Source organism: Theropithecus gelada, chromosome 20 (assembly GCF_003255815.1).
Source record: "Theropithecus gelada isolate Dixy chromosome 20, Tgel_1.0, whole genome shotgun sequence".
NCBI lineage: Eukaryota > Metazoa > Chordata > Mammalia > Primates > Cercopithecidae > Theropithecus > Theropithecus gelada.
In genome coordinates this window covers 40817301-40829749 of record NC_037688.1, presented here as the reverse complement: position 1 = coordinate 40829749, position 12449 = coordinate 40817301, and the positions used below count along the sequence as shown (strand labels likewise).

The window sequence follows — 12449 nt, the reverse complement described above, 5'->3', positions numbered from 1 at the left end:
TCTGTGATGAAGAGAATGTTTTCCTATTTTTAGAAAAAACCTTACTTCTAAATGACAATTAACCTAATGAAATTTAAAAACACAACAGTCCCTATTCTCCAAAGTCACTGTGTTTTCTAAGTAAAGCAAAGTTTACTTTTAAGCGAGGGAAATCGAATCTAAAAGCTACAAACAGTGGCCTACAGAAAATATATGAATTAAAATTAGATGCTCACAGCAGTCATTGAAAGTAAGCTATTTTCCAATCGTTGCCTGTTCACAAGCACTTGCAAATTAAAAAAAAAAAAAAACTTAGCCTATTTTGATAGGAATATATGTTGAACCAACTTTAGTTTGATGCTAACGAATGCTTCTTTTAAGTGGAAAATATAAGTCATTTGTATTTTATCCTAAATCTAGAGGCAATGTAGCACTGGGGAAGACCGCAATTCCAGAAATCTGGTGAGACAAATTCAAACTCTGGTTCTGTGACTTCAGGCAGGTTACTTAACACCTCTCTAGGGTGGTTCCCTTTTCTTGATAGTAAAATCATGGTCCTGTGAGCATTTGCCTGATAGAGTTGAGCGAGTTAAGGAGATAATAGCTTTTAGTGCTTGGGACACTGCCTGGAACACAAAAAGTTCTGCGGTCTTATGGGAAATGTTGATTTCACATCAATGGGACTACAAATCCCAAAGGCTTTTCTGTATTTCTTGGAATCCCTGAACTCCTCACTAAGGCAGTTTTCCAAGGAAGGGGATTGAAAGTCTCACCAGACCACCAACACATTCACTCTGATGTGAGACTCAAATTCCATAATTGCCAATAGGGTGGCACATTGTTGAGTCTTAATGCACACAGGTCCTATGAACAAATAGTTCTGCAAAAATATACCTCCCTGTTTGACCAAGGTGTATATTTTTTTGCATAATGAGAAACACGAACACACTGCTCCAGAAAACAACTGCATGTCTCTGTATGACTTCCAGTAGCAACTTTAGTAAGTTAGGGGAGAGTGAACCAAACACTGGGAGGATTCAAGGCCAGGCTATTTGTTCATCTTAATGAGCATTAATTAAAGGTCTTATTCGAAGGAAAAAAGTGGAAGATGAAAAAAAAAAAAAAAACCAACCTGTCAATGACTCTATGGATTCTATAGAAATAAGCTATGATTGTTAGGGTCATTAGCAGGCACTCTGACATTCAACTATAAAGCGTTATTCATGAACACAGAATGGGAAAAATTATACACTCCATTTAAATAAAATCAACCACCTAACAGATATAATTCACAAAGTGATCATTTTTAAAAATAGAAAATTGAATTTCAAATCAGCATTTTAATGGCCCACTGATCCAAATATTAATTGATAATCAGGTCTGAGTTATTTGTGTAAGTAGCTGGAAATATTCTTATAATTCTATAACCATCTATGAAATGTCAGAAAATTCACATGTTCAGAAATTATTGTCCCAAGAAGAATCTTAGACTGTCAGTGCCAGAGGGGACTTCAGACAGGATCTAAATCAGTGGTTCTCAACTGTGGTGGGGCAGGGCAGAATGTCCCTGCTTGGAACATTTTTCTGGAGACATTTTTAGTCGCTGCAGCTGGGGAAGGAGTGCTGCTGGTATCTAATGGGTAGAGGCAGAGGTGCATTAAACATCCTTTTATAAGCACAGGACAGCCTCCCACAACATAATTATCTGCCCCAAATGTCTATAGTTCTGAGACTGAAAAACCCTAATCTGGATCAACCTTTTTCACTTTACAAAACAGAGAAGCCAAAACCAGGGCTTTTCGGTGGACCAATAGTTAGTTGTGAACTTAAACAGGACTAGATTTCAGGGATTCTGGTACTATTTTATTTCTATGCTAGGGTTTCCCCTAGCTCCTTTATTCCTGCCCACCTACCCACTTATCCTCAATCTATCATTCAGGATTTGCTAAATGCCTACTATGTGTTTAGCACTGGGAATACATCAGTGAACAAGATAAAGTCTTTCTCTTGTGTGTTTATAGCATGGTGGGAAAAGCGGGTATTAGGTAAAAATACTGCAAATAATTACCATTGTGATAAGTGCTTCATGAGAGCACACAATAAGGGGAACTCAATTTGGTCTGACATTCTCTTGTTTTGAAGCCAACTCTCCTAATGCAATACTTGACCATGTATTTAAATATCCCTAAAAGAGATTCTGAGTAACAGGCATGGGTCTTGACAGGCTATCCCTATGTGGAGGGGACCTTGTTACAATGTTGGAGGCAAGAGTAATGGTCCCCATTCACTGGCGACTCACCTTGCACTAGGCACTGTATTAAGTGCTCTTCTTATATTTAATCCTCACAACACTAAGGGACAGGTACTATTATCGTAATCTCTAGTTTACGAGATCTCCATATTTGGAATGAGTAGCTTGGCTTAGGGATATGCCATGGTCTATCATAGCTGAGTTAAACTTTGAGGAAAGTGATTGATGTTGACATGCCTATTCATTGAGGGTCACCTTTGTGCTATAGCAGACCTGGGGATGGCATCAGAGTATCACTGGTGATTTGGTGATTAGTCCCTACCTTTGAAGAACTAGCGAGGGAAGTAAAGGTCGTTTGAAGCAAGCAGCTGAGCATGAGCAATGTTATCAATTGCCGTATTTAAGATGAAACAACATGGCAAAGACCTGAGTACTTGAGGCTCAGAGCTATGTTCTTAGAACTGCTGTCTAAAATGTCAGCCACTAGCCACATGTGTCTATTAAAATTAAGTAAGATTAAAAATCCCAGTTATTTGGTCACACCAGCCACATCTCAAGTCCTCAGCAGCCAGATGTGGTCAGTGCTTATACTGTATGTGCAGATAGAGACCATTTACATAATCACAGCAAGTTCTAGTGGATGGCTGTGCCTCATGGTAGCATCCAGGAGTAAAAACTTTCTAGTTGCCATGCCTAGGGTGACGTTCTCCTGCTCATAATTTGGGACCTCAGGGTAACTCTGGCTCAGGCTGATGGGTGAGGAAGGGAGTTAAGGGCTTGCTCAGACTTAAGACCCATGCACAACAGAGTTACAATCCAGCACTCAGACAACTTTGGAATGAGAAGGGTCCTTAGGGATCAAACTTCTGCCTCCATTCATCAAGCAACTAAAGACTTATATCACAAACTTTAATAATATATGCCGACCCCAATCCCCTTTTAAGACAGTAATTCCCCTTCCATAAATGTATTCCTTGGAGATGATTAGGAATGTGCACAAAGTTGAGGATGCTCAGTGGAATTATATTTATAATTGTGGATAAACTGGACCGCCACTAAATGCCCCACTAAAAACACCTACAGAACAGATTAATGCACAACGTTTTTGTTTTTGTTTTTTTCTCAAGATGGAGTCTTGCTCTGTCACCCAGGCTGGAGTGCAGTGATGTAATCTGGGCTCATTGCAACCTCCATTTCCCAGGTTCAAGCAATTCTCCTGCCTCAGCCTCCTGAGTAGCTGGGATTACAGGCGCCTGCCACCACGCCTGGCTAATTTTTGTATTTTTAGTAGAGACGGGGTTTCACCATATTGGTCAGGCTGGTCTCGAACTCCTGACCTCGTGGTCTGCCTGCCTCTGCCTCCCAAAGTGCTGGGATTACAGGCGTGAGCCACCGCGCATGGCCACAACCTTTAAGTACAATGTTGTACAAGTCATTTTGACTTGGAAATGTGTTGAAGCATATTAATTTAAAAAGCAGGTTGAGGCCGGGCATGGTAGCTCACACCTGTAATCCCAGCACTTTGGGAGGCTGAGGCAGGTGGATCACCTGAGGTCGAGAGTTCAAGACCAGCCTGACCTACAAGGAGAAACCACGTCTCTACTAAAAAAAAAAAAAAAAAAGAAAAAAAAGAAAAACAAAAATTAGCCAGGCATGGTGGCACATGCCTCTAATCCCAGCTACTTGGGAGGCTGAGGCAGGAGAATCGCTTGAACCCGGAAAGCATAGGTTGCAGTGAGCCAAGATTGCTCCATTACACTTTAGCCTGGGCAATAAGAGTAAAACTCCGTCTCAAAAAAAAAAAAAAAAAAGCAGGTTGAAAAAACAGTACGTATATTATGATCTTATTTTTGTGAGCATATTATACACAGGTGCATAAAGGAAGGTATAGAGATCTATAAAGGATTTAATGTGTTGGTGACTCATCTGACTGCCAGAGTAAGAATGACTGTTTTGTTTTGTTTTTTTAACTTATCTGCATTTTCATATCCTTTCTCAGTGAACAAGTGTGCTGTTCGAGGCTATTCTCCAAACTAAGGACTGGCAACATGGGGGTTTGTTCAGTCCCTCTGTGGTCACCCAAAGCAAACTGGGGGCTCTGATTCAGTCAATGGTGCCTCCATCCCCGTGCAGTTTCTTGTGGATGCTCTGATCTTTCCAGACAATCCCTTCCTCTTCCCCAGTGTCCACACTGGCTCATTAGAAAAAGAAACAGAGCAGAATTAATAGCATCTGCATGGTTCTGTCTTCACCAGTGGGCTATCATGGGGGTTAAGAACTTGCCATCTTTTAATCAATACGTTAATAAACTATTAATAGCTTCATATAAAATCATCTAAAGTGCACTCCCTGTTTCAGAAACATTTTTCCTTATTTCTTCTGTCCGAAACCAAATAGAATGGTATCCATGCCAATATCTTATGTGTTATTCTGTAGCATGTTTGAGAATAAAGCATCTAGAATAGGGCTGTCCAACAGAGCTTTCTATGTTGATGGAAACATTTCATATCTACACTGTGCAGTATGTATGTACTGCATATACTAGTCACCAGCTATATGTAGCTGATGATTTGAAATATGGCTAGCATGGTGATAAGGTTTCGCTCTGTGTCCCCACCCAAATCTCACCTCGAATTTTAATCCCCATGTGTCAGGGGAGGGGCCTGGTGGGAGAGGACTGGATCATAGGGGCAGTTTCCCCAAGCTGTTCTCATGATAGTGAGTGAGTTCTCACAAGGTCTGATGGTTTAAAAGTATTTCGCAGTTGCCCTGGTTCTCTCTCTCTCCTGCTTTACTGCGGTAAGATGTGCCTTGTTTCCCCTTCAACTTCCGCCATGATTGTAAGTTTTCTAAGGCCTCCCCGACCATGTAGAACTGTGAGTCAATGAAATCTTTTTTCTTTTTGTATTACCTAATCTCAGGTATGTCTTTACAGAGGTATGAAAACAGACTAATGCATATGGCTCATGAACTAAAGTTTTAATTTTATTTTAATTAATTTAAGGGTAAATTTAAGTAACCACAGGTGACTAGTGTCTACCTTACTGGACAGTGCAGTTTTGGAACCTGAATTGAGCTTCTACATACAAGCATAAAGAGTCCTCTTTATGGCCACAAAGTGTAAACTTTATTCTGGCTCAGAAATATTCTGAATTATGGGTGGTCATTTGCTTCAGTCTTGCTGCAATCCATGAAGCTCTAAGTAACTCTGAAACATTCGTCAAGATAACTTGAATATATTGGAAAGACAAATGGATCTTTTAAAAAGAAAAAAAAAGATAGTGCCAAGTAAGATGGGATGTATGAACATCTTTGAGTGGTGTTATTATATCCAGCATTAATGGGAAGGGATGGATTGTAAAGTGAGACTGATGATAGAATTCAGGATTCAAGACATGTTCAAGTGATTTGTCAGACCCTGAACTGACCTCATCCTTTTCAGTACACATTGCTTCCTAAACTTGATAAGCCCTCAACTCCCCTGATAGCGAAATGTCGCAGAGGGATACCACAGGACGGACTTCATAGTGACCAACCTCAAGGCATCAGATTTGGGTTTTATCTGCATCTGTCCCCAATAAGTCCCTCTCCTTTCCCTCGAGTGAAAACTGGAGGAGTGTTGTTATTGTCTGGTCGTGTCTCTACGCACTGGTGTGATGCTGGCTTTGGAATAACCAGGGATGTGCCTGTTTTGTTCTCTGGGTCTGGCATGGCATGTTCTAAGTCATAAGAGACAGGAAGCAGACTCTGATAGGAACCCCAGTGTAGCAGAATGAAGGACAACAAGATGGATGTTAGGAAGGTAACAGGGCAGGTAAAAAGGGTACAACTTCAGTTTGGGCAGATTTATGTTTGTTTCCTAAAGAAAGAGGCCCAGAAGATAGGGAGAGTCAGGGATCTTTGGCTGTGTATTCCATAGTTTTCAAAGCATCTTTCGTATAGTTTGCCAAATTTTGCAAATAAAAATACAGAATGCCCCAGTACAATTAGAATTTCAGATAAACAAATAGAAATTCTTTAGTATTAATATGTCCAGTGCAATAGTTGGGATGTACTTATTCTAAAACACTAGACATTATTTATCTGAAATTTCATAATGGAGTCCTGTATTTTATCTGGCAAGTCTATTCAACAAACACCAGTCCCAAGAGATCTCGCCTTAATAAAAAGAGATCCATGGTTAACTATGTACTAGAAATGCTGCTTACTCTATCACGCTCTCAGAGATTCCCTGAGATAATAGCATATTTCAAAGCTCTGATGAGTTCCACAGCAAATATTCCAATTCTCTTTAACACAATACTTTACAAACTTTTGAGAACATAGAGCCCAGCAATACAGTAGTTTAAATGTCACCCCCAGGGTCAGACTGCCTGAGTTCAAACACTGGATTCACAACCAGCAGACCGTATGACCAGGCACAAGTTATAACTAAAGATTCTGGCTGGGCATATGTAAGTGGTATAGTCATGGCACCAGTCTCACAGGCTTAATGTGAGAATTACATGAATCCATATAAGCCTGGCACAGCGTAACTGCTTTGTGAACATAGTTTTAATAGTGACATTAGTGCCAAGTACCTTTCCCAGCAAGAGCTAATAACATCCAAGCAAAACAATGCATGCAATTTGGGACATGTTAACGGTAGACTAAGGTGGGGTGGGGAGAGTGTTGGCTTGGTTCAGCATTGAATAAATCCCTTTGACTTCAGCTCATTATACTTGATGAAATGAGAATTTTTAGTGCAGTAGAAGGTACAGTAGATCAAATCCTCTGATGAAACTATCCACATTCAGAAGGAAGCTATTTAGCCTTCTTTGTTTTCTTTTTTTGTTGTTTGTTTTCTGTTTTTGTCTACTATTTTGTTTGTTAGGGCTGTTATGCCAAAGTACTATAGATCGGGTGGCTTAAGCAACAGAAATTGATTGTCTCACAGTGATGGAGGCTGAGAACCTAAGATCAAGGTGCTTCTGAGGTCTGTGAGGAGGAATGTGTTCCAGGCCTGTCTCCTAGCTTCTCATGGATTTTTCTTGTTTGTTTATTTTGCATTTTTTGGCAGTTTTGGACTTAAAGATGTATCATCTTGATTTCTGCTGTTATTTTCGTTTTCGGCTTTTTTTTTTTCTTTTTTGAGACAGTCTCTGTCTGTCACCTAGGCTGAAGTGCAATGGCGTGATCTCAGCTCACTGCCATCTCCGTCTCTGGGGTTCAAGCAATTCTTGTGCATCAGCCTCCCGAGTAGCTGGAATTACAAGCATGCACCACCACTCCTGGCTAAATTTTTCATATTTTTAGTAGAGACGGGGTTTCACCATGCTGCCCAGGCTGGTCTTGAATGCCTGACCTCAAGTGATCTGCCTGCCTCGGCCTCCCAAAGTGCTGGGATTACAGGCATGAGCCACCATACCCAGCCATCTGCCTTTATTTTCATGTGGAGTTCTCTCTGGGGGTGAGTCTGTCTCCAAATTTCTCTTTTTTATAGGCACCAGTCATATTATACTAGGGTCTACTCAAATGACCTCAGTTTAACATGATTACCTCTGTAAAGATCCTGTGTCCAAGTAAGGTCACACACATCCACCACCTATCTCACCATGCAGGATTACAATAAATCTTAAACAACAGAGTGCAGAGGGACAGATTTTGAGAAAGTTAATAGCATTATAAAATGGCAAGGTAAACATTAAATTTCATGTGCTGATCTGCACTGGTAAAGGTATTCAAACCTTTGCAAGAAAGATACCAGGAAACTGTTAATCTTCCTACAATTCCGCCTGAATAGCATATAGCTTGGGACTCCATGCCTCACAAAGACAAAGAGGTTCTGGGGAAATGGGAGAGGCATGCCTGCGAAAGAGCATGCTATTTGCAGTGTCACTAAATCCCCTGATGGCATATAGGAAATTGGAGACAGAAACAAGGAAATGAGGATAGAGACACAGGTATTTCAAAATTTACTGTGCACTTATCTCATGTCAGCCATCGTGCTAGGCACAGAACTTGCCAAATCTTCATCTAAAAAAACAAAGATTATTTATGGGCAGTCTATTTTAATAGAATGAGTAACCTAATTAGAAAAACTTTTGATATGGTTTGGATCCGTGTCCCCACCCGAATCTCATGTTCAATTGTAATCTCCCATGTTGGAGGTGGGGCCTGGTGGGAGGTGATTGGATCGTGGGAGTGCATCCTCCATTAATGGTTTAGCACCATCCCTTTGGTGCTGTTCTCATGATAGAGTTCTCATAAGATCTGGTCATTTAAAAGTGTGTAGTACCTCCCTGCCCCACTCTCTTGCCCTGTTTCTGCCATGTTCTGTCAGGAAGATGTGCCTGCTTCCCCCTTGCCTTCTGCCGTGACTATAAGTTACCTGAGGGCTCCCCAGAAGCAGAAGCCGCCATGCTTCCTGTACAGCCTTCAGAACCATAAGCCAATTCAACCTCTTTTCTTTATAAATTATCCAGTCTCAGGTATTTCTTTATAGCAATGTGAGAATGGCCTAATACAGCTTCCCTCAAAAAAAGGAGGGGGGCAGGTAAAAAGACTGATGGGGAGGTTGAGTAGAGGAGAAAAGGACAGCGATGATGGAAGAGGGCCAAGGCAAAACTTTGTCAATTTTGTCATTTTCATTGATGCTGGATCTGTTCTCTCCGTTTTTGGAAAACTAGTAAGAAGGGTCACTGATGGTGAAAAGTTTGGTCAAATCAGGAAACATGCACATGCCTACATCTCCCATACCTCTCATCTACACTGTTACCAGATAACATTACGGACTCTCGTACTTTCCATTTTACTCCATCAATAAGCATTTAAAATTTAGATATATTATAGGGATGGGTTCTTAGAAATACTTTTTGTAAGGGAATCTGTTCAGGATGTTCCAAAGCAGAATCTCTTGTTCCTCACTAAAATATCTTTGAAGAATTGTGTTCAAAATTCCAACAATTTTAAGTCCTAAGACTGACAGATAGCTATCAGGAAAATCTCAGAGGCTGATGGAAGGAAATTGGGGGAAAATGTATTGGTGAGCTTCTCACGCTTTGTCTCATGAAACAGAGTAGAATCTTTGACTAGAAAAATGGAAGCTTCTCCTCTGTGGTCGTCTTCCAGTTTGGGAACCCCGAGTCTCTATCAGTCAAGCAAACACTCCGAAGCATCCCGATCTCTCACCATCCCTGGCCTCATACGTCCAGGGTGTGATAGTAGCTTTGAGAAAACAAGTAGGGCAGGAATCTGAGAAAATGATCATGTTTTTTCTTGCTAGAGGAAAAATCAAAGCAAAACCTAATTAAGGCAGTTTTGAAACTTGTGTGTATTTTAGAAGGGTTTATTGTCATATGTTAAGACACATTATAAAACTATGAGTGTTGGAACATTGTGGCATTTTTGCGAAATTTAATATATGAGATGGTCCCAAAGTAAACTGTTGTATGTATTAGAGCTTAATGTCACATGAAGGCTACGTGACAAAACCAGAAAAAGAATGGGTATTTAAAATAAAATAAAATAAAATAAAATAAACTAACATTTGGAAGGAAAACTAATTCGAAGGGTAAAAACTTGAAATGGGACTTTACATTAAACCATACATGAAAAGTAAGTTCTAGATGGACTGAAGAATCAAATGTGAATATGAAGCCTTAAAACTTAGAAAAATACATGTAATGTGACTTTGATTTTGGAACAGGCCAAGATTGTTAATTGTATAAACAAGGGAACAAACATAAGGAAAAAAATGGTATTGTGTCTGACTAAAGATTTAAAAATTTAGTATTTCAAAACATCAAATCAAATTAATTCAAATAACAAGCTGGCATAAAAAAAGGCAACAAACATATGACAGGCAAGAGATTAATGTCTACAGTAAGTAGTGAGCCTTTACGAATCAATAGAGAAGCTATTAACACCCAAATAGGAAAAGGGAAGAGGGCTTGAACAGGCAGCTGCCTCACAAGACATGGAGGAAGAAAAAAAATACCTTACCGCTGCTTTTTAAATGGCAAAAAAAAAAAAAAAAAAAAATAGCCACAGTACCTTATCATTTTCATCAATAAAAGTGACACATTTAAGAAAGTTTGGCTCGGTGTGGTGGCTCACGCCTTAATCCCGGCACTTTCGGAGGCCGAGGCAGGCAGATCATGAGGTCAAGACATTGAGACTATCCTGGCCAACATGGTGAAACTCTGTCTCTACTAAAAATACAAAAATTAGCTTGGTGTGGCGGCACAAGCCTGTAGTCCCAGCTACTCAGGAGGCTGAGGCAGGAGAATCGCTTGAACCCAGGAGGTGGAGGTTGAGGTGAGTCAAGATCCTGCCACTGCACTCCAGCCTGGTGACAGAGACTCCGTCTCAAAAAAAAAGAAACCTTAGCGCTTAATGCCGGCAAGCGTAAGGTAAACAAGGACTGTCACATATCATAGGTGGTCATAACCTATGTTATTTAGTGTTATTTCTTTGCAAAAAATTTTGACAATGATGTTTTAATTGTGGAAGGAATTTAGTTTTTCAATACAAATTTCAACTTCCAAGCATTGAGGCTACGAAATCAGATAACTGTGGACTCATGTCTGTGTACCTGAATGGTCCTCACAGAATTGTTTAAAGTAGTTAAAGACTGGTGGGAAACAGAATAACCGAAACTAGGGGAAAGTTTCAATAAATTGAGAGTCCATGAGATGTTTTCTTATGTGGACATTAAATATCATGGTTTGGAAGAACTTTATGAAGAGAACATTCCCAGAAAATAAAGAGTAATTTAAAAAAGCAGAATACGGGCGGAGCAAGATGGCCGAATAGGAACAGCTCCAGTCTCCAACTCCCAGCGCGAGAAACACAGAAGACCGGTGATTTCTGCATTTTCAACTGAGGTACTGGGTTCATCTCACTAGGGAGTGCCAGACAGTCGGTGCTGGTCAGCTGCTGCAGCCCGACCAGCGAGAGCTGAAGCAGGGCAAGGCATCGCCTCACCTGGGAAGCGCAAGGGGAAAGGGAATCCCTTTTCCTAGCCAGGGGAACTGAGATACACAACACCTGGAAAATCTGGTAACTCCCACCCCAATACTGCGCTTTAAGCAAACAGGCACACGAGGAGATTATATCCCACACCTGGCCGGGAGGGTCCCACGCCCACGGAGCCTCCCTCATTGCTAGCACAGCAGTCTGTGATCTCGCGGCAAGGCAGCAGCGAGGCTGGAGGAGGGGCGCCCACCATTGCTGAGGCTTAAGTAGGTAAATAAAGCCGCTGGGAAGCTCGAACTGGGTGGAGCTCACAGCAGCTCAAGGAAACCTGCCTGTCTCTGTAGACTCCACCTCTGGGGACAGGGCGCGGTAAACAACAAAAGCAGCAGAAACCTCTGCAGACGCAAACAACTCTGTCTGACAGCTTTGAAGAGTGCAGTGAATCTCCCAACACGGAGGTTGAGATCTGAGAAGGGACAGACTGCTTGCTCAAGTGGGTCCCTGACCCCTGAGTAGCCTAACTGGGAGACATCCCCCACTAGGGGCAGTCTGACACCACACACCTCACAGGGTGGAGTACACCCCTGAGAGGAAGCCTCCAAAGCAAGAATCAGACAGGTACACTCGCTGTTCAGCAATATTCTATCTTCTGCAGCCTCTGCTGCTGACACCCAGGCAAACAAGGTCTGGAGTGGACCTCAAGCAATCTCCAACAGACCTACAGCTGAGGGTCCTGACTGTTAGAAGGAAAACTATCAAACAGGAAGGACACCTACACCAAAACCCCATCAGTACGTCACCATCATCATCAAAGACCAGAGGCAGATAAAACCACAAAGATGGGGAAAAAGCAGGGCAGAAAAGCTGGGAATTCAAAAAATAAGAGCGCATCTCCCCCAGCAAAGGAGCGCAGCTCATCGCCAGCAACGGATCAAAGCTTGACGGAGAATGACTTTGACGAGATGAGAGAAGAAGGCTTCAGTCCATCAAACTTCTCAGAGCTAAAGGAGGACTTACGTACCCAGCGCAAAGAAACTAAAAATCTTGAAAAAAAAGTGGAAGAATTGATGGCTAGAGTAATTAATGCAGAGAAGGTCATAAACGAAATGAAAGAGATGAAAACCATGACACGAGAAATTGACAAATGCACAAGCTTCAGTAACCGACTCGATCAACTGGAAGAAAGAGTATCAGCGATTGAGGATCAAATGAACGAAATGAAGCGAGAAGAGAAACCAAAAGAAAAAAGAAGAAAAAGAAA

At 41.3% G+C, this 12449-nt stretch overlaps 1 protein-coding gene across 6 annotated transcripts in view; it reads right to left on the bottom strand.

The window, feature by feature from the left end:
- The window catches only part of CDH13 (cadherin 13), a 1178066-nt gene that overhangs the window by 619307 nt on the left and 546310 nt on the right, over window positions 1–12449 (bottom strand). The window contains exon 5 of one of the 6 annotated variants that reach the window (XM_025369928.1): window positions 8200–8245. The exons of the other annotated variants lie outside the window; for them this stretch is intronic. Coding sequence (XP_025225713.1) covers window positions 8201–8245 — 45 coding nt within the window. The 3' untranslated portion in view covers window position 8200. The remainder of the gene's footprint in view (window positions 1–8199; window positions 8246–12449) is intronic. 6 annotated transcript variants of the gene reach the window in all.